The sequence below is a fragment of the Lissotriton vulgaris genome, chromosome 7, assembly GCF_964263255.1.
Source record: "Lissotriton vulgaris chromosome 7, aLisVul1.2, whole genome shotgun sequence".
NCBI classification, from domain to species: Eukaryota; Metazoa; Chordata; class Amphibia; order Caudata; family Salamandridae; genus Lissotriton; species Lissotriton vulgaris.
The window spans coordinates 1,706,585,417-1,706,608,224 of NC_141695.1; the positions used below are offsets into that span (position 1 = coordinate 1,706,585,417).

The following is a 22,808-nucleotide window of genomic DNA, read 5'->3' on the forward strand; positions in this document are numbered from 1 at the left end:
CTCAAGGCGAGGGCAAACCGCTGCCGCTGGAGGTAGCTGGGAACAAAACATGTCAAGAAAACAATATTTCACAAAATAAACCTTTGTTGACAGAAAAGCGCAACTCCACCTCCCCCTCCCGGGGGCTGTCGCCATTTTGGATTGGGGGGAGACAGTCTGGAAGACGGGGGGGTCTAGTAAACACCACTCCACACCATCCTTTCTTGGGGATCCACTTCACTAGCCGCAGCCGGGTAGTGTCCCAGAATGGGTAAAATGCCTGCTAGCTAAACCTCTCATCCACCCATTCTTTTTCCCCAGCCGTCCCTCCCCACTCAGGCTCCTGGCCCGAATGCCGCTCGCAGCCATTTGCCTCGACTTTAAGAGAAACGAGTTGGCCAATCAGCTTGCACGCCGGGCGTGACGTGGCGGAGGGCGCGCCTGCGCTTTGCGCCCGGCCCTGGCAGTAAGATGGCGGCGGCGGGCTCGGACCTGCTGGACGAGGTGTTCTTCAGCACCGAGGTGGACGAGAAGGTGGTCAGCGACTTGGTGGGATCCCTGGAGAGCCAGCTTGCGGCCTCTGGCCATCGCGGACAAGGTGCGGAGGGTCGTGGCCTTGCAGGACATGGAGCCCCTGGGGGGGCGGCCGCGATACAGGGGGACAAGACAGGTAACACCAGGGGTAGCAGGGAGGGGTATCCAGGGGGCACACGAAGAAGGAAGCAGGGCAGAGGAACAGTGAGGTGCATGGAATGGGTGTGTGAGGAGGTCTGGCAGCTCTAGGGCACAGGAGGGAGCATGGAAGGACGAGACGGGTAACAGCGGGACAGGGGCAAAGCAATCCAAGGAAAGGGGTTAAGAGGAGGACGGGCGACAGGGCAGAGGGGTGTGGGATCTCTGCATTCGCTGCACTGGGTTACAAGACGAGTAGCAGAGGCAGCTAGGGGGGTTGAGGAGGACGTGAACATGGAGGAGCTCTGGAGAAGTAGCTGCAGTTGTATATGGGTAAGATCTGGAGTCGAGGCGAGTTTGTGGGCGTAGAAGAAGTGGTCCCTTTTGGGGGCAGGACCCTTAAGGGACAGTGAAAGACACAGGTTAGGGGCCTGGGAATGTGGGATGCAGAGTTCACATCATCAGACTCCAGGCAAAGCCCCGGTGGGGTCCAGGTCCGATGTGCATTGGGAAAGGGAACTACGAGAGTAGTGTGGGTGCTCGGCGACTAGGTTCAAGCTGAGGTCTTGAATACAAGCAATACCCGGGTTAGTTTAGTAGGCAGAAATAACTGTCTCTTCCATCCTGCAGTCAACCAAACTGCATCGGTGAATAGGCTTAAGGGTTTCGTGACAAGAAAGCAAGACACTGAACGACAGTCATAGAGCGGTGTCCTGTGGCAACAAAACGTATGAGGCTATGAGTTGTGGTCTAAACAAGGAGCAGAGATTGTTGTGATGACTGGGAAGCACAGGTAATATATGTTATTAGTTCCAAGGATGGCGTGACTGTGGGAAGAGTGGGTTTCTCTAGTTACGTATGCTCCGAGAAAGAGATGCTTTTAGGGAGCCATGGAACCCAGCGAAGTCCTGTGTATGTGCATAGGATGTTGGTGTGGCCGCTCTGGACACAAGGTGATCAGGAAGTGATCATTTGCATGAGTGAAGCAAAATAACATCGACGGGGATTCAGGACACAGATGAACGTAGTAAGCAGGTAGCAGATGCTTTGATGGGAGGAAACCGGCCTCTGATTGAACATGGGTAATCGGCTGGGAACTCGAGTAGTGGTTTCGTCAGGTTTAGGCTGGAAGTCATATGATTAGTGTGGTGGTTTGGTCAGGTTTAGGCTGGGTGTCATATGATTATCTACCTGGTACTGATAGCTGTCCCTGGACATGTGAGTTACACTTCAAGGTCGGGTCTGTAGTTGCAGTGATCTTATAAAGTGGTCTAGAGTGTGAACGGGGTGACCTTGGGGGCAACTAAAAGCACTGTAAGTGGACAACGTTGGAGTTAACGTCTGTGACCTAAGATCACCAGCCATGCAATAACTAATAACAGCCAAAGGGGAATAATACAGTAATATTTGGCTCTGTGCCTTGGCGGGCCTAGTAGTGTACATATGCAGGTCAGGAGGTGCGACAACGTCCAAAACAGTGCAAGTAAGTTAGGGAACATTAGAGTTATAAATATATCTAGGAAAGCAGCGTGGGTGGTGGCTGGTGTCTCTTTTATTCGGAGGAAAGGTAACAACCAGAGTGTTTGCAGAAACCCACAGTGATGGAGAACGACGAAAAGGGTTAATCACAGCTGCTGTGTGTTCAAAGATGAGACCCCACTTGGGATGGGATGCTCTTACATTGAGAGGAGTGATGGGTGCGCAAAGCTGTTGTCTCTCACCCATTCTATTTTTGTCTTGCAGCAGGAGTCCCAGGTTCTATTGTGATCAATAACGCCCGGTCAGTGCTGGATCCTGGAGCCCCTGCTAAAGCAGGAGTCCTGGCATCAAAGCACGGTGTGTCGGGCAACGGCAAGATCCTGGGTGGTCCTTCGGCCAACGTGCAAACTTTGAATGGGAGCAGTGTGGTAATGGTGAATTCACACACTCCAGGAAGTGCCCCTGCGTACCCCAGTGGCACCCCTTCTACTACTACGCCTGTCACTCTGATCAACAATGGACCCAGCTCCTCTGTGCTGAAAGGGGGAACACAGGGGCCAACGGGCACAGTGATACAAACATCTTTTCTTGCACCCCCTGGAGGAGCAGCGGGGGTCCCCTCGCAGCAACCCGGAACCCCCAGCAGTACCACTGTCACATTGGTGAGACCGCCCATCCACGCCACGCAGAATGGAAGCACTGTGATAAATTCCACTCTGGGTATGACAGCTCCTGCCCATAACCAGGGCATGAAATGCGAGTCCCCGAAGACCATCATCCAGGTGCCCCCTCCTCAACAGACGATGGCCACACCTGGGGGCAACCTGGTTATTGGGCAGACTATGCAGGTGGGGAACCCTGGTGGCCTCCCACCTCCTGGACCTACAGCTCCTGGCATGGGCAAGGGTGTGGTAAATGCTTTGAACTTGCCCAGGACTCCCACAGTGACTGCAGGAGGTATCAGGGCCACCATCACCCCACCAGTGCTAGCACCTCGCCTGCCTCAGCCCCCTCAGACCCAACAGAACATCCAGAACTTTCAGCTGCCTCCAGGTAAATGCAACCTTTTTGTTTACACTCATTTCTGGAGCCATCCCTGTCTTGTGTGGCAGCTGAGCCTGCTGTGAATGCTTTAAGTTATTGGGGTGAGGTGGGCGGAGAAGGAGAAAGTAGTACTGCTTGTTGTATTAAAGTGTTTAGCGATCCATTCTTTTGTATATTGATATTGACTACGGATAGGTGGCAGTACTGGGGGTTGTATATAAGGTTGACCCATATAACATTGAGACAGTCGTATTTCCCACGGTGCCGGATAATCTTGAACCCCCAATAATGCACTGTCTGGCTTGAACAACTGTTGTGTCTGTCTGTCTGGCTGGCTGTGGGAGGCGTCGTGAGTGACCCGAGCCGGGGTGGGGGGTGTTACCTGTGTGCACAGAGTAAACTAAACCCCCTTGCATTAAGCCTCTCGATCGTTCGACTTCCTTATTTTGAGGACATTGATTGACAGAGCTCACCTCGCATGCCCCGCTGTCCCCGCGTGCCCCGCCGCCTCCCAAGGTACTGTACAGCACAGCTGACGGCTCTTCGGCTTCCCTCTGATCACTCGTACAGAGCAGCTTTGCATTTTCGGTTGGTCCCAGCTGTTTTTCAGTGCCCTGTACACCAGCGTGTGTTAGAACAGTGAAAGTTGCTGTGGTTGTGTTACTGCGCGTTTCCGCTCCCTGGTTTCTACTGTAACGATTACGAAGCTTAAGTTTTAAAATATTGCGATGCATCAGCGTTTAAATGTGAGTGTTGTCATTTCGAATGTATGCCCACTTTTGCAGTCTGAGTTATTTTTTACGCGCTCGGTACACGCGTGTTTAGTATTTTATCAGATGTCAGGACAGTGCCTTTGTGAAGTATCCGTTTATGCGCAAACATGTTCACGAAATGTTTGATATTCATGTAAAAGGCGATGCTTCCCTGCCGCCCCCGAGTGATTGGTCGATCTGCTCTCTCTATTTCGGGAAGGGTAGCCGCGCAGAATATTGGGGTGTCTGCGGTGGGTGCATTCTGTTGCTATGTGCTTGGCCCACATACCTCGGGGTGACCTGATTTCTTGGCGCCCCACTGGGGGCTATATCGCCAGTGCTGTAGGCTTGTCTGTTTGTTGGAGTAGACGTGGTACCCGGGGGTTCTGCATCGTATCTGTTGATATCCTGGTTTTAGGTGTTGGGGTGCTGTTTTGATGGTGTTACGGGGTGTCCTGGTGTGTGTGTGTGGGGGGGGGGTGCTGGTCCCTATGTACTGTCGCCTGACGACCCCCCCTCCCCCCCCCCCTGCTCGAGCCGCGGCATGATCGGGGTTGTGGGGGGAGCACTACCCCTGTAGCCTCGGGGTTCCTCGGCTTCCTTGACAGAGGAGCGCCGAGCGCCGCTGCTGTCACTGACAGCCCTCCCATCCTTCACCTCCATGTGCCTCTGTTTATCAAGCTGTAATTGGTTAACGGGAGCCGGCTGCAGGCAGTGTGCGCAGGAGGCACGGCGCTGGGCTTTTCCTTCTGTGTGCTCCCGCGCGCTGCATCCGTTTCCTCCAAGGCGTCACTGCTGAAATCTTTTTACGTGTTTTATCTTGTTTGTGACCCCGTGCATTGGAATACCGAGGTACTCTTTTGTGCATGTTGGTTTCCGGGTTTGTTTGTGTAGCTGTATTCTCCCATTCTATTCAAGCGTTGCTATTACTTTGCTTCCATGACCATGTTTTTCCCAGCCTACAATTTTTAATGAAAACATTGCATCGCTCCAGCTTTGGCATGGTATTGTAACATTAGACACTTTCATGCAAAGATGAGCAGTGTCGGAGAGCAGCAAGCCACATTTGCATAGATAAGGTCAGATAAATGGTAAAACTGCCTCCTAAACATGTAGTTTTAAAATTCTTGTTGTTCTATTTTTTGTTGCAAATATTGCCATGAGTGAATTGCGAACGAAGCAGCTCTTTTGCTCTAATCCTGTATGATCAGTGGTCGCAGATCATGTTCATCAGTATGTTGTGGAGTGTTACCGTTGAGGGCTCCTTGGCCGCTTTCACTAGCTTTGAGCATACTCAGATCTAAGGTCAGATAAATCTTGAACCTAGCAACACCTAAATTGCACAAAAGCCTACCTAGAAATATCTGATATTTGCCACTCCCCGATATCTTTTTTCTTTTCTTCTACACCTTTCTCTACCTGTTAGTGGGAAGTATTGAAAAACATCAGATCTGGGGCCTTCCAGCTTCCATCAGTACTGCTGTATCCTTCCTAGTTCAATATTGCCATAATGTCTGTGGTTTGAGGCTGCCTTCTCACAAGTTTTGTTGCCTTTAAATACATTATTTAATTGTTTAACTGTTGTTGATGCTGGTGTAATGTGTCAGGTGAAAAAAGTTATCCTTGGAGAAAGATGAACCTTAAACACTCGAAATTCTTTCCATCCGAGAATTTAGGTAACGTATTCATACCATGTATGACTGATATACCACAAGCAGTAGTGCCCACATGCATTAGATTAAGTATAATCTTTTATAGAGCATGTACTTTCAATGTTTCAAACATGTGTGCATAGTACCCGGTTTTATAAAGGGCAAAAAAACATTGTTTTTTGAATATTCAGGTAAGTTTGGTGGGGTTCTGCAAACCTGGACTGCAGAGTTGCTTAAGCAGACAGGACACCTGCACTCCATTTTGCTTGGTGCTAATTTAGTAGATGTGCTCTTAAGTTAGGACAGGGGAACAGTTTCGGTTGTATGAATGAGTAGGATGGAAATAGAAAACGTGCTAAGCTGTCTGTGATTGCACAGGTGGCTTTGGAACTTCCACATTCGGAGTATTCTGTGAACTAGGTAGTGTAAGATGATCCAGTATAGTTGGAAGAGGGAACATAGGAAGCAGTAGTAATTTAGACGCCTAACACAGGGCCTTGATTTTTGTGAAGTCCTAGAATCCACATAGAAGATGTATATTTGTCATGCTCCTTATCTTATATGGAAGAGCTGATTAGTTGGTCCATAGGGTAACTTTTTTTACGACTTTGTAACTATTTGGCCTGTACTACAAAAGACATTTCGATTTGCAGACCAAAAATTAGCTTTTGCTTTTGAATGACTTGATATATATACAAGCCAGAGCTATTGGAACATTATGTATATTAAATGTTAACATTATGCCAATGGCTCATGGGTGTCCATCTACATCTGAGACACTATCCAATGGTGATGACTTATTTAATTTTACATTTCGTATTAATTCCATTATCCATGTCTAGTTTGCCTCCCCTTTTCGATCCTTTTTCTTATAAGTTTTGAATGACAGCTAAATAACATCTAAATTGTGTGATCTGCTGTGAAGGACTACTAATAATAATCTAGCGCATAAATCTTTTCCGAATCTTACTCCACTTCATAGCTATGGGAGGGTATTTTGCTGCTTCCTGTCCTGTGCTGATGCCTGTCTGGCTGCCACTAGTAGATGCGAGGTTGGCTAGCCCGTCTAAGTAGTCCATGGGACTGTGGGACACTTCCTCACCCTGTAACTCTGCCAAGGGTTGTAAGGGCAGGGCAGTTATTATTTGTCTAATTTGTTGCTTTCAATATGCCTAGGCATGCATGCAAAGCCACCACATTAGAAAAAACGTTTCCCCTTTCTCCACAATTCTTCAATGAGGTATCCCGGCTGCCAAACAGCGTGTGTGTTCGAGGCGTAGATATGTACCATCTAGCTACTAATTTATGGGCGGTTTCTTTATGAAGAGGACAGATGGACTACATAGCTGCCCTAAGCCAGATTCTTCCCCGGTTCCCCTCTGGGATCTCACCCCTATAAATCCCTCTTCCACTGATGACGCATATGTATGCTTTGTCTTAACCGCTAGGTCACTTAACCTTTGAAGCCTTGTTAACCCTTTCTGAATCTGCTTATTTGTCAGCATGTTCTCTCGTTTTTTTTCTCTACCCGTAAGCTCACCCACCTTTCAGGAGCTTGCCCAGTGTAGGAGCTGCATTAGTCAGAAGTCCCATACTTCCTCAAATGCAGGTTAGCTTGAATCTCCTCAATAGTTTTGAGTTTCACATGGCCAACAGGTAATTTAACTATTTGAAGTTTGCTTTGTTGCTGATGCCAAGCTTTGAGGGGTAGTGGGGCAGCCATTGTCGTCTTACAGAAGTCATCGCACTGAACAGAGTAGAGTGGTCTTTATGTACACACAAAATATTGTTTTTGCTATGAAAATGCAGAATGTGACTAATGAAATCTTCAGAGATGCTGTGATGGCATAAAACCTTGCTAGTTACATGCTATTTTCAAATCATAGCATACATAAACGTGGAAGAAAATGACACTGATTTGCTGTCCACTTTCAGCGCAGCTTATATCTCAAAATATAATCTTTAGACATTTTTATTCTGTCACCCATGCCACCATTAAAACTCATTCGGCTTGCATCAGGGCATAGAACCTCTCTGCATACCTTCCCCCACTCTATGGAGTGTGTCTTATAAGGAGGAATAAAGCTTTCATACCTGTCAATGCATCTTTACAGAACCCTATTTTGCCTTGCGGTAGAGGAGAGCTAATGTAGGTGTGGCAAAGAAGTCATTGTACTTTTGACGCAAGTTTGACTACAAAGAAATGCTCACTCCTTAGCCAATGAGGATGGAGCAGAAGCTAAAAAGGGTTCTGTTAAAATGTGTTGAGAGGTAGGAGAGCCTTATGCTTCCTTTTCAGACCTACTCCTTAGAGTGAGGGGTAGATGGGCAGGGAAGTTCTAAGCTCTGATGTAAGCATAGTGGCCCATATGGGCGAATTGTGTTCGGGTGAAATCTATATGCAACACACTTTTTTGGCTCTTCAAACCATTGTATTTCATTACACATCCAGACTTGGTTTTTAATTGGGACATGGATGGCTGATTAAATAAAGAGTAATTCAGGGTTTGTCCATAATCCTTTTAACTGGAACCATGCAAATGTTCAGAAGAACATCTTATTTCGAGCATCAATTTTTGGTTGATCCCATTTGGGTGATAACTGAATGTGAAGAGTCACATCTGAAGAAGCATGTCGACATATGATGGGTGAGGTGTCTCCTAATTTCTATAGATACTCTTGTAGGATATTATGTTAGGCACTAAATAGAGAACTGACTGAAATCCAGCCATCGCATTTTTTTTTTTTTTTTTTAAATTTTTGAAAACCTTTATTGGTGCATCCACAGAAATACAAATACGGGCCTACAACCCTGAGGCCGGCCACGAAAAACTGGTTGAGCACAGGTGCAAGCAATACGAAGGCGCATTAGCACGGCAATATCAGGAAACAATCAGTCATCAGTTACACTGGAGAGTACCGGCCAGCACGCCTGAGGAGCAATGAAGGTTAATTTTAAAATTTTTAAAGTCTAGAAAGCAATGAAGGATAGGTGCAAAGGAGATCCGAGTCCGTACTTTTGTCCCACATGAGTAGGCAGCAGAAATAGTAGCAGCAGTTACATGAAACACCCCTTCAGAGTGGCAATACAGTAGAAAAGCAAAGCGGACAACAGGAACCACACTCGTGCCACTCCCAGCGCCGCCCACTCCCAACCATCCTCCATCAAGACCCAGAAAGGAAAACAGTGTGAGAAAGCGCAGAAAATAGGAAAAAGGCCCATAGAAACCAAAAAGAAAAATAAATCTACCCCCCCACCCTACACCAATGCGGAGGCTACGGCCTACCCCCCCCGACAATGTGCCTGTCGCCCCATAAAGAACCCGAAATGCAGTTCAAGGAAAAGAAGAGAAGAAAGAAAAAGAGGAGAAAGATAATAAGAGAAGCCAGAAGAGAGGAGAAGAGACAGCAAGAAATGCCGAAAGAAGAAAGGAAGAGAGAAAAGAAAAATCCAGAAATGCACGGTAGCACACAGGGAGAGAGAGAAGATTACACACCCCTACTACTCCCAGGAAAGGGGAAAAGCGGGGAGGAGCCCACCCCTCAACCGAACTCCCGGCTTCCCTCACCGACAACGCCTCCGGCGCCATACACCACACCATAACCAAGAACTGTATTCCCAGTAAGGCAGTAGCTGTAACACACAGTACCCCAGTCCAGCACAAGCTCACCTCCCCCAGCAGGTGAAATAAACAGCAGGAGAAATCAACGGTACTGTGCAGGAGCCAATCAGAGCATTAAAGATTAATCAACCACTATCACAAAACATGGTCCAGTCCGGATCTGCGCCAATCGAGCCAGTCATTACAACCACTGACAGTCCATCAACCCTGTCCGGAACGATAGAATTCTGCCAGGCCCGTCCATTGCTGTGAGACGTCTTGGAACAGGACAAAGAAGCAAAATGGCCGCCCACAAAGAGAGGGGACCGTGAAGCCTTCATGCGCCACAGGGTCCCAAACAGTGCAAAAGCATACCCCAGGGGCTCCACTGATAGGGTCAGCGAGGGGGCCAGGCACCGGTGGATAGTTGGTAGGCAAAGTCGTCACGCCGATAGCAAGGGGTACTCCTGCAACTGTAACTCCTTCGACAGTCAGACTCGATACTTCGTAGCCAGGAGAATACCCCACCGCCCTCTCTGTAGTCGGCAACATTGTATCCCCTCCAAATTGAAACAGGGGCGGCGGGGGTTCATCCAGTCGAGATCGCGCTCCGCCTGACAGTGCTTCATCGAGCCTCCGGGCCAGCGCCCGGGCAGTGCTCCGCATTTCAACCTTCAGGGCCATGAGAGCGGCCATGATGTCGCCACAGGTCGGGTCGCTCTTAGTCAGAAGCCGGTCCGCGTTGTCCCCCCATACAACCGATGCGATCACCGGCCCCGGGGCGCGTGGGTCCCCAGCCTTTGCGGACCCAGTATCAACTAGCGCTCCGGCGGTGAAAACAGGCGCCATGTCCTTGCCCGCTGCACACAATGAGTGGCGATACCAGGGAAGAGAGCGGCCGCTGGAATTGCAGCAGTGTAGCCGCCGGGGAAACTCCGCAAGCAAAGCGAAGGCAGCACAGGATAGGAGTTCTCCACGTTTCCCGGGGGCTAGCAGTCGTCCACTACGGGGAGACGCTCCAAGATGGAGTCCGCCCCTGCCTCAAAGGGGTGGCAGGGGGGGAAGCTAACCGTGGGAGGGGGCTCCAGCGTCGTCTATGCCTCAAGTTGTGCGGAATAGAGTCCGACCCAGGTGGAAGGGTCCGACTCCTATCGTCCGAACAACGCTCTAAGCCCCCGTGGTCTGCAGCGTCTCACCAGCTCGTCTCCCCATCTGAGTCTCTCGGCGTCCAGCGGCGGCCATCTGCGCAGGGTACAGGGGGAAGCGCCGGAGGTCAAAACCCCTCGAGTCCAACACCGATTCCGCCGGCAAAGGTACCAAAAGGACACCAGTCAGTTCAGCGTCAGCACTCCACGGTATTATGACGGCGCCGGGCAGGATAAAGGCTCAGGATAGTCAAAGAAAGCCAGACGGCTTGCGGAGCCGGGAGTTCAAGCGTCTGTCCCGTCCGCCATCTTGGCTCCTCCCCCAGCCATCGCATTTTTGTGTTGTGAATAAGTACCTTTACAAGGAAGTCACCAGTAAACTATAGTGAACATATCACTTAATCAAGCAGGTACTTAAAATCGCCATAATTGGTTTATCTCTTCATAAAAGAACTGTATCTATGTTTTTACAAGTAAGAAGTGGGGTGGAGGTGGGGGTCGGGTGGGGGGGTGGATCCATAAACTAAACCAAACTTTTTCGGAATGCTGTTTTCAGTGTTTAATTTGATTGAGATCACATTTTTGCGAATAATTTGGGCATATTAGTAGCTGCTCATGGAACAACTTTTTTAGTAACCAGTATTTTTTTTTAATTGGAAGAATATCTTGGCTGTGCTGGAATAAAGTATTCAAATTGGTCATATATCTTTTTTATGCAAATATTAACTAAGACAGACTATTTTCTGGTATTGGGTCCAATTCAGTATTAAAGTTCCAAGGTGAGTCTAGTGCACTGTTTTAACACATTTCAGGTGAAAACTACTGACTTTAACAATCTGAGGACGCTGATGATAGTTTGATAACTAGCCTATAATCTTCATTTACAAACAGTATTCAAATAGGCTAGGAAAAATGGATTTGTTTTTCGGTCTTACTTTTCTTTAGGTATAAAACCAAATTGCTTTTATTTTAAAATATTTATTTTTATTTTTTATAAACCATCTACTGGGGTTACTATTAATACATAGCTGAGCTTCATTGGACTGTGTCGTAGAGTAAAGCAATACTTAAGTTGCTTCTTTGAAAAACATTTGTTTTTACACGCTATTTGCTGTGTAAAAGTATAGGGCGCCCCCATCTAGAGATGAGTGCACGTAGCAAAAGTTGAATTTGTTTTACGGTAGACTGGGTTAAAAGAAGATAAGAGCCCTGAAACAGGCCAAAGGTGCTTTTAGAAAAGCACAGCAGCTCGTCAACATCTTTATTGAGATAGGTTTATTAGGTCTGAGATGAATCTGTTCCAAGATTATGCCCTCTCTGGCAATGTTTGGAAGAGCAGGTTCCAAGAGCTTCTACCCACTTGTGCTCCATAACACTGTGGGTAGTTCAGATCACGTGTTTGGTAATATACTGCAAACATCCTTGGTCTTTTTTCATTTTTTTTCCTCACTGTTAATCTTTTGTGATAATTTTCGACTGACTGGATAATGGCTGCCCCTTTGTAGTTTATATATAGTTTGATAGTTTTTTCTTAGTATCATTTTGATTATGTCTTTTGCTAGAGTTTGTGTGAGCTCAACGTTAACTGTAACAACTTTTGCAATTTCACCATGACATTTGTTTTATCAAGGCTTTAGCTCTATCACTGCCAGCATGTCTGATATTCTCCCTAATGCTTTGCCCACATAGTTTTTTTCTGATTTGGGTGTGTCTGAGATTCTGACAGGGTGGGCCTAAATTCCCACAATGTACCAGTAATCCGAAAAAAGGTGTGGAGTGGGTGGTGGTGGTGGAGGGGTGGTTGGATGTGATCAAGCACTTAATTTATGCTGGTATTTTATTTAGATCCAGGGTTAAACCGTGTGTGTGTGTGTGTATATGTATATAATATGGCTATCTGGCTATCACACACAATGTTTAATAGTAAAGTAAATATAATTTTCTGTATATGTATACACCTTACCAGTTTTCCAGTCTCCATTTTTTTTTTTAGGTAGATAGCAACTCAAGAGGTTTTCATAGTGGGTATTTTAGAAGCACGCAGTATAGTGTGACTATGTTCTGGATGTTGGTGGTAAAAAGTGTGGTCTTCAGGGGATACTTCAAGCAATTTCTAACATTGGAAAATGCTGTATGCAAACGTGCGGTTCCTCATCCCCACCCAAAAAAAATCTATTTACCTGGGGCTTTTTATGTGTTGTAGTTTCAAAGGAAGTAATTTCTTTTGATTGCCTCTAGTTGTTTGATACCTTTTTGTGATTTTCCTTTGTATAATCAGTTTGCAATATGTTTTCTAAACACACGGTCAAGGATTCTTCACTTATGTTTATTGTGTGTGTGTGTGTGTGTGTGTGTTTATTTTAACATACTTGCATGTTGGTGAGGACAAATTCTTGTATTCAACTGCCTCTTCCTCCAGTTCCCCTTTTCACACCTTGGTTAGCCTATCTGTAAATGAGTCTTATGATCTGAAAAAGTATAGTGGTGATTCATTTCTGTGAATAAGGCATTATGTTGATAGAATTGTTTAAGTTGCCTCCCCATACATACTTGAATATATTCGTATAACTCGGTTCGATTGTGAACAAGTTTGTCTGGAGGTTGGTCTTGTGTACTCTTTGATGTTAGAGACGGAAACGCCGACATCATCTAGTACAACCAGTCTTGGAATAAAACAAAATAACTATTGTATCAAGACAAATAAATGAAAGTTAAAAAATGGACTTGATTTGATTAGTTGTGTGGGCCTTGTTAAACTGACTTGTCATTACTAGATTTTTCTTCAATTCATTTGTAAGGTCTATTGGGTAAGCAGCTTCGTGTCTTTGATGCAAACCTTTTTGAGAACATTTTTGGTAAATTTGGTTGATGTATATACCTGGAATTAAACCAAGAATGATTATTTGTAAATGAAGTACGCCTTAATAAATTGTATGAACTAGAATTGTTATTGCTTGTGTAAATACAGTCAGGGGATATCAAGAGTACCACTAACTTTAAAATTAATAACTTTGCTAAACAACTTCTTCAGGGGTATTTTTGTGTTTGAATTGTATACATAATCGACCACCTGGGTGAATATTGGGTCACCCTTTTGTTGTATGAGTACTATATGCGAATCAAACATATTTTCCATAGAAACTTTTTAAAGCTATGTCTTGATAAAAAGCTCTGGGTGTTATCTTGAAAGTTGGAACCTTTGCTGCTTGGTATCCACAAGGAAAAATATTAGTGAGGATCTGTACCCCTTCAATGTAGCAGTGTTTACATCTCCACTACCAGACAGTACAAGTTGTGTGGGTGTGAAAGGCCTATTGTGAACTTGCAGTGGGCTTATAGCCCGCCCACTGATTATCATTGTTTGGCTTTTTCACTCCCATTTGCTTGCTGCTAATATGAAGGCTTGGCTTTCTCTTGTGTTTGTTTCTCCCCTGCACCATAACCTCTTTACCACCTTTTTGATTGGCTGACTTGTATCATTCCACTGCTCAACTTCAGAAACTGTTTTTTGGTTAAGCACTCATTTAGAGGGGATGTGTCTTCCACACTTCTTCTTAACGTCCTTCACCCGTGCTAAAAAAAACACGCCTGCGCTTTGTGTTGCCATCCCTTTGGTATGCTGTCTGCATGCTTGAGGGCTTCTCCCCCACCCCTCCAAATTCCTATGCTCAGTGTTGCTCTCTCCCTCATGCTTTTCTCGTTGCCCTCAAGTAGCATGCTCCCTCATGCGCTGCTCTCTCTCTCTCATGTGCTTCTTCCATCCTAAACTTCCCTGCCCTCTGTATGTTGCTGTCTTTCTGCGTGTCTTCCCGTCCTCCTCCCACTTTCCTCTGTTGCCCTCCCACCCCACAGTCCTTTTTTAATAAAAATTTTCTCTTTTGTTTTAAAGTAAAAAAGATTCTGTTTTATGTACTGTTCTAAGTGGTGTTTATTTCTGTAAATAATACAAGGAAAATGGTGGCTGAATCTTTCTGTAGGTGCACGCATGTTGTTTCCAGTCTCTTAACTGCACATTAACAATGCTTGTTCTGTCTAATCACTAGTAGCAGGTGATGTGGATGCAGAAGCTTTACATAGTCCATGCTTTTGCCTCCTACAAGTGACCCTGCCTATCACACGGAGTTAGGATCTGTGGTCGTAAACTTAACACACATAGGCAGGACATCGAACACTTGAAACAAAGCCATTTAAGAAAATACCAACAGGTAGAGCTGAAGACCATTTTAAAGTAACACCGGCTCCAAAAATAACCACTTTGATCACTTACACACATGGACACATGTTTGCTGTTATCTTCATGATCTTTGTTCCCTTTTTCACTTAATACATCAGGATTGGCAGATCGCAGTCTCTACTTACAACATACCTATATAGTGCAGTGATATCTTGCTTGCAGCTTTAGAAGTAACAAATCTAGCCAATCTGACTGATAGTGTCTTGATTCTGAGAGAAAAAACCCTGGATTAACAATAAATGCATGTTTGACATTTCTGTAGCGCCAACCTAGCCAAAAGGCAGCACAGCTCTGGCTTTGAATGCTTAAAGGGGATATGTGGCTGTCTGTTAAGTAATATCTGATAACTTTTGTCTTTAAACTTAATTTTTTTTTTCATCTGAGCAGTTGCAGGTGGGCTTGAGATAATATATCTAGCAACTCATTAAATTTTGGATCGCTGCTGTAGTAGTTGTATTCAATTTTCTGATGCTTCTTAACGGTTATCTTAATTTGATTTTGCCTGCTTATGTCTTCATTAGTACAGTCCAACTTATTGCAAGTATTTGCAAACTGGCACGTAGCGTGTCCACTTCCCAGGAAAGACGTTTTGGCTGCTTAGACCCTTTGCAGTGCAGAGTTACAACATTAGCAGAACCTCTTGCCGAGCTTTGCAAATTTACCAAAATGTTTTATTTAAACAGCAACCCTAGCTTTGCCCTACATTATCATAAGGTACAAGAGTTCTTGATCGGTGTGACAAGCCATTTGAAGAGGTAGCTTAAAGTCGTAAATGGTGGTTTCATAAGTTGCCATTCAAAGCTTCCCTCCCCCATTACATTTGATAACCTGATAAACTTATGATCATGCTACCTCTCATAATAGAGGTATGGTGCTTTTTCACAGCACACCCCTTACCCACTTCTTAGATCTACCCTACAAAGAGCTGTAACTGTTTTGATTGCCCCCTGTGTCCCGAAACAAATTATAATCCAAATAAATACATTTATATGGAGAGGCTTTCGGTTAGTCCTCTTCATCCATTAGTGTTTTCAAGTGACGTTAACTTTTGTCATCTGTTCCAGAGTCTAAAACATTGAGAGTGGCTCAGTCCACTTCTAACGATTCGTTCTCTTTTATGTGACGGACTACATGTTGTTTTTGCACACGTGTCCATCCACCTGAAAAGTAGTCCATTTTAGTACTATGGCTTGTAGGCCAATTACTGCTTTTTATTTCTGATGCAATCGCAAGGGCGTGGAATGTAATAAAATATTGACTTATCCATGGGACGGGTTGCCTCATAAATATATTTTTCCTGGAAAAAAATCCACTCTTCCCTCAGGCGCCAATTAGTGCGGCGACACATTATGGCAGCAATCTCATAATATAAGAGCTCTGATAATAGCCTATCTGATTATGCCAGGGCTCCTATTATAGTGGGTTTAAATACAAGCAGTTCCCTTATTTTGCCTCCTTTATGCATATCTACATACTGTGGCTGGGGGTAGCGGTAAGCAATAGTTCCAGGGTAGGATTGCCCTTTTGAGTAATTGCAAACCTACTAATTTGTTTTGGGGTTTTCAGTAGCTCTTCTCAAATATTTTCCAATTCTGAGAAAGGTGGGAAATTTACTCCTGACAAGGGAAGAAGTAACACTTCTTTCAGAATAGGGGAAAAATCTGGTTGGAGGAAAATTGAACTTGTAAACGCTCACCAGATTTGTGCATGAGGAGATCTACACAAATATATTTGCATGTGCTAAAATGCGGTTCACAACTAATTTATAGGAGTATGATTTCCTGACCTACTCCTGTAAATTTTATGAAAAGCCATAAATCTGCATTAATGCAAGGACCCATACCATGGGTGCACTTTTGTGACTTCCTTTAAGAATCGGGGCCCATAATTGGGTCTGGCGTTAACTAAGACCTTTTTGTTTTTATTAAAATTCTGTCAACTATGGCTGGCTTCTCTGTGAGTGACAGCATTCTGCTCTTTCACAAGGAGCCTATCGTCACCCAAAGTAGTTTTGTTCAGTGCCAGGAACCACTGTGGCAGTGTATGCTTTTTGAGTCTGAAAATATTTGTGGTGTTTCCCAATGGTTTTTATAATGGTGAGGCCACTGCAGCTCCCACAATAATACAATTTTACAAAAAAACAGTGTCCAAACAAGAAACGCATTGACAAAACCAAAAGGCTGACCACCAATGCCAGACCTATTGGCTTTGTCGGCACTAGTTTATTTTCATGTTTCCCATAACCTTGTTAAAACTGGTTACATTGATTTTTCCATTATGAATATTTTGGGAAAACACTATCATGCATCAACACATAGTACAAAGTTATGCTTACAAGAAATGGCATATAAAACCTCACAGTAGTTTAGCAAACCTTTTTTTTCCTAGTGCATTTTATTGTGAACATTTTATTTTGAAAGAAAAAATCGCCATTCTTGCTTTCATGCTTCTGCAAACATTTGAAACTAATTAGATAGCCCTATTTGTAGCCTCATATTGTTAAACTTTGCAAACTTGTGTACACGTTTTTATACTAGAACCACTGTCAATAGTGCTGTCCGAGCATACAGCATTTCCTTAGAGCACTCACTCTAATAATGACTCTGCATTAATGAATCATAAATGCAAATTCAAACTGCATTGAGATTAGCACACATATTATCCTACCCGTCCGTAGATGATGTCCTTCCCTGATCCATAATGTGGTACAGTAAACTGGCAGCCATAGGGTTTGTACTGCAGGAGTTTGGGCCTGCTTGTCCCAAGGACAAAATAAACATGAAAACCTGTTGCCTGTGACCTCAAACAAAATGTCCTGGGTGTCGGGCTATAGGAATTCCACACCCTGAATTCCATATATGTTTTTAGATGTATTTTTATGATGTCATTCTTGACATCCATTTTTTTGGGGGGCAAACCTTTACACACCACTTTTAGATGGTGGTGTTTTTTATTAGAACACTTTAATCTCTATTGTAGATCATTGCAAACATACAATTAAATTGCTAGTTTCCCCAAGGGCAGGCCTATTGGTTTTGCCAGTTGTTTTAATGTTGAGTATAAAAACACAAATGAAACATCTGCACACAGTGTGCTGGGCTGCTAGATCTCTGCACCGATAGCTGCAGTCACCTGGTGTGAGGTTGTCTCCTCTCTAGTTGACCGATTGGCTGCTTGCTTCCAAGTTGATCTCTGGAACATCAAGTAATTGTTTCCTCATCTTCTCCATAATTCACTTTCTTCATAAAGAATCCCAGCTGGTGCAGGCATAGCCTCCTGGGGTGATAAACAAATGTGGTGGCGTCTTGACATACCTTGGCCTTCGCCTACCCCGCTTTGGATCATTGCCACTGTACCACGTCTCGAAAACCACACCGTCAAGATGGAATACGCTGATTTACCTTTTCCTCAGATAACTAAAAACGTCAAGTTGGAAACATAGAATTAAGAAGAAATTGCTATCGCTTAGCAGATTCTTATGTATTATACTTAAAACGTAACTGCTTTTAAACATTGTGAATTCTGAGGCACTCCATGTAAAGTGAAATGCCCCGTTTCATTGAAACATGATGTGATGAAATGTATTATCCCTTTTAGTGACGAATTAAACCAGGCACTCAGTTCAGTTGAGAAGTAACTGGTTGGCTAAAAAAATATATACTTAGCTGTTATATATGAGAGAGAGAAATATTAAGAAACACACAAACAATGCATAGATATACATACATACATAGTGAGTCTTTGGATACTCCCTCTTCATCCATTCATCAGTTGGTCTGTATCATTCACATTTTGCTTCTCCCTACCATCACATAGCATATGGCACAAATGTCCCTTTGCCTTCTGATATTGTCTCTCTCTTGCACTGTGGGTGATCAAATGAGCGCATCCACCTAAAATGAAGTGCACTTTCATTCCAGGGTATCTCAATTGAACATGTTCTTAATCAGCAAGCATTAATGCTGCAGCTGTAATTTAGGGAAAGTGCTTCCAAAGTTATGGAAGTTAACTCTGCTCATGTAGTAAAGAGTTCACCAAGTTTGAATGCTGTGTTCCAAAGCTCACCTCGTCCCTCCTAGCAATAAGACAACTATATTTCTGTCCCTGAAAAGAAAAATGTCAGCTATTCGAACAAAAACTGAAATGTAACAATAAATTCTCAACCTCTGACCTCCCTGGATTATCGCCATCCCGATACTTTAGAAATATTACTGAAACTAATCTCGACAGCACTGCCTTGCTGATTTCTACTAGCAACTCGCTTACAAGAAAAATCCTTATAACTTCTGTCATACCTTCTCTCCCAATCAGATTGCTTCCTAAGGGATCTATCTATAGCTTCATGACCACTCTAATTTTGTCCGCTCATCACCATTTCCAGGTAGTATATACATTTTATTGCTGTGCTATATGATGCCTCCAAGTCATCACACAGATACCCAGTGTTCCAGTACAGATGGATAGCCCACTGCTTGGACTTCATTGTAAGCACTAATGCACAGGTCAATCCTCCACATTATTTTTCTGGAGTTACGGGTGATCTTAAAGTTCATGCCAGAAGCGGTTCAGATATTCCCCAATAGCATCACAACCTCTTTCTGTAGCACAAGAATAATCCCTCACCACAACCTTGCTGGTTGGGAGTCAAACTGTGACAGGGGGCCTATTCTTATACCATGAGCCTCCTGATCACCGTAGTGCAGAGGTGCTCAACCGGGGGGGGGGGGGGGGCAGATAGCTTAAGGAGATGTTTAGACCCATCCCACAAGTGGGAGTTCGAACATGTAGTATTCGCCTCCCTCCTTTTGAGGCTGGAGAGCGAACCCTACAATGGTTAGTATAGATGGGTTTGTGACGCATCTGAACAAGATATTAGATCACCTTGCTTCAAATACGTGAAAGGAGTTTAGGTTTCCCAAGAACCCAAGATCATCCTGTGCTCTTGCTGAAGGATTCAGCCACGACCTGACTCGCGGAGATGTCTAACCTCCCTTCAGGAACTATTTTCTGTCCTTGGCTGATATATTTTTCTGTATCCCATATTCCATCCCTCCATACATGTGCCTCTTCATCATACACTGTTTTCCAGCGGATCAATTGGTACTCCCAATACATTTATTCTTTTGTGTCACACTTGATGACTGAATTTCACTTAATGGTGAGATTTACCTTTTAGTGCTTTTCCTACTCTCTTCTTTGGCTGTAGACCTGCCTCTATCTGTCTAGCATACTTTTTTAAAATGTTCTTCCAATTAGAACAAGAGGCCTGCTATTTTGACCAGCGTATCATTTACTTAGACTCTTGAAAAGTTGTTTTAACAATACATTTGAATAATGGATTATCTTCTCATATAATATAGCTTGTCAATAGTCCAGATAAGAATGTGACTAAGTAAATTCTTGCAGTTCTTTAACCAAAGCACGCTGAAACCATTTTGTAAGGTATGGTAGCAAAAACATTTATGGTAAATTAGGTGGTTTAGTTGGATCTAGAAAAGGTTCCTTTCAGCAAAGAGCATACCATGGCAGTTTTTAGCTCTGAAAACACCATTTCATGTCTAAGGAGCTATTTGCTGTAAAAAGGATACATTTTCTTTTGGGTCTGAATAGGATTTCTAAGGACAGATCAAAAGAAATACCTGTAAGTTAATATCTGTTAAATGTTGTAATTGGAAAAAATGAAGGTCATTACAATTGGCCTGGGAATCTTATGGTCCTAAACCCGTAGCAAGATTGAGTAACAGTATTTCCCTGAGAATCTCTAGTCTAATTTTAAGACGTCACTAGAGAAAAAAATATGAGATACTCAACCTTGAGATAAGGTTTGTCCAGAGCATCCGATTTTCTGAATCCTTCACAATAAGTATTTTGCTTTCAGGACTTTAGAAGTAAGTGTTTTTCCTGTAGGATGATTCTAGTTCCAACACTGCTAGGGATGTAGAGAGTATCTGTCCATTTAACTGCCAATTTGTGTAAAGCACTTTCTTCAAGTTTCATTTTTCTGTCTGTGAAACAGTTACATTTAAAACATTTCTGTTTAAAGTGTAAGTCTAGGTTGGGCTAGTTTATTCAAAGCACTAGTCACCGGGTTAGAACAAGCATTGGAAATGCAATAGGTCTCGCGCCATTAGAGTTAGTGCTTTTAGAATTGTTTATGGGTTTTTTTGTAAATGTTTAGCATTTTTGTTTCCTGTAGCCAATGCTAAAGTATTACAAATAAAAAAAGCCATAAACATTTCTAAAAGCTCTAACTGAAATGGTCTGAGAACTGTTGCACTGTGTGAGGGTGAGTGAGGGTGAGTGAGGGTGAGTGAGGGTGAGGGGTTGAGGGTGAGTGAGGGTGAGTGAGGGTGAGTGAGGGTGAGGGGTTGAGGGTGAGGTGTTGAGGGTGAGTGAAGGTGAGTGAGGTGTTGAGGGTGAGTGAGGTGTTGAGGGTGAGTGAGGGTGAGGGTGAGTGAGGGTGAGGGTGAGTGAGGGTGAGGGGTTTTGGGTGAGTGAGGGTGAGGGGGAGTAGTTGAGGCTGAGTGAGGGTGAGTGAGAGTGAGGGTGAGTGAGGGGTTGAGGGTGAGGGGTTGAGGGTGAGTGAGGGTGAGGGGTTGAGGGTGAGGGTGAGTGAGGGTGAGGGGTTGAGGGTGAGTGAGGGGTTGAGGGTGAGGGGTTGAGGGTGAGTGAGGGTTTGAGGGGGAGGGGTTGAGGGTGAGTGAGGGTGAGTGAGTGAGGGTGAGGGGGTGAGGGGTTGAGGGTGGGTGAGTGAGGGTGAGGGTTTGAGGGTGAGGGGTTGAGGGTGAGTGAGTGAGGGTGAGGGGTTGAGGGTGGGTGAGTGAGGGTGAGGGTTTGAGGGTGAGGGGTTGAGGGTGAGTGAGGGTGAGGGTAAGTGAGGGTGAGTGAGGGTGAGGGGTTGAGGGTGAGTGAGGATGAGTGAGAGTGAGGAAGATCACCTGCCAATGTGAGCCCAGCATTCACTCGAAAACTGAACTCCAGTTGTCTTACAGGAAGTATGCAGCGGGCGTAGATAAATGGGTGAATAGTTGCGACAGTCAGAGAAAGTGTATCAGGCCCTGCGAAGATTATATTTCTATAAAGCGTACTGGAGCTTTACAAGGCCCCTTACTATGTCAAACTCAACCCTACTTGTTGGGCCCTCCGAAGGAGGTGAGGCTGGGTTGGAACAGAGGGAATCGAATCAGTAATTCGAAATAGTGCTCCCAGACATGTCACATTGGCGCTAGGCAGGAGTAAGTACGCCATCTCTGCAAAGAATGCTCATCAAACCAGAAGGCAAAATGAATATAGTTTCTACCCTGGGAGTCATCCATTAATTCTATTTTAAAGTGCCCCAGAAGTAAGGCAATGCAAGAACTCAGTTAAAGACGGTGCGAGAGAACTGTATTCTAAACTTTTTTTTTCCAAACAAAAGGGGGCAAGAATTGTTCAGTTACAAAACAGCTGAACGAACTGCACTGTGCGAGTTCTTTGCTACCCATATCTTTGCGAGTTATAAGTCTACTTGGTAAAGTGCACTTCAAATTAATATTTTAAAATCGAACTTACGTTTAGGGTGCGTTTACAAGCGTGTGACAGATTCTAGCAGTTGCAGCCAATGAATATTGATACAAAAACAAATTTTTCACTTTTCTAGGGTAAAAACAAATATTTTTTTCTGTGGGGCTCGTAAAATAGAGCATGGAAAAATAAGGCTGCGCCTGAATTTAAATGAATAAAAGCCCTCACAGCGCTAAAAACAGACATCCGTAAGGAAGAGTCGCCCACAGCGTGAAACATAAAAGGGTATGCAGGGCTCTGGAAGTGTATGCTACCTCTCACATACGTACATTTTATTTAGTTCGTCCACGGACGTTATTGTATTCGAGAACACAGTGCATTGTTTCTCACAGCAAACCAGACAGCAATAGACACGGCAGTGCCATGTTATTACTACTCATTGAAATGACGTTGCAGACACAGCAGCTGGTTTAATAGATTGCCTTTTATTATATGGGTATGTAAATAGGGGGTTGCCTTACACGTCATTGTAGAGGCTGCCATGGTTTTATAAAACACATCCTTGCCCTCTCCGTCCCCTTAAAGAGGGCCGATGGCCAGCCCGGACCAGCAGCAAGTGCTCTTGGACTCCAGTCCGGTGAGGAGGAGAAGCAGCTCAAACACTAGGCTTCGAATAAAAAAAAATGCGACACGGCGGGCAGGGGAGGGGGCGGAGCGGGTAAAATAAACAAACGAGACGGAGGGAA

At 44.5% G+C, this 22,808-nt stretch overlaps 1 protein-coding gene across 4 annotated transcripts in view; it reads left to right on the forward strand.

Moving 5' to 3' along the window:
• Window positions 1-440: 440 nt before the first annotated feature.
• The window catches only part of TAF4 (TATA-box binding protein associated factor 4), a 241,635-nt gene continuing 219,267 nt past the window's right edge, over window positions 441-22,808 (forward strand). The window contains exons 1-2 of one of the 4 annotated variants that reach the window (XM_086932869.1): window positions 441-649; window positions 2,395-3,183. In XM_086932869.1, the coding sequence (XP_086788995.1) occupies window positions 451-649; window positions 2,395-3,183 (988 nt within the window). In that variant the 5' untranslated portion in view covers window positions 441-450. The remainder of the gene's footprint in view (window positions 650-2,394; window positions 3,184-22,808) is intronic. The other 3 variants (XM_086932872.1, XM_086932870.1, XM_086932871.1) reach the window with 3 other exon arrangements.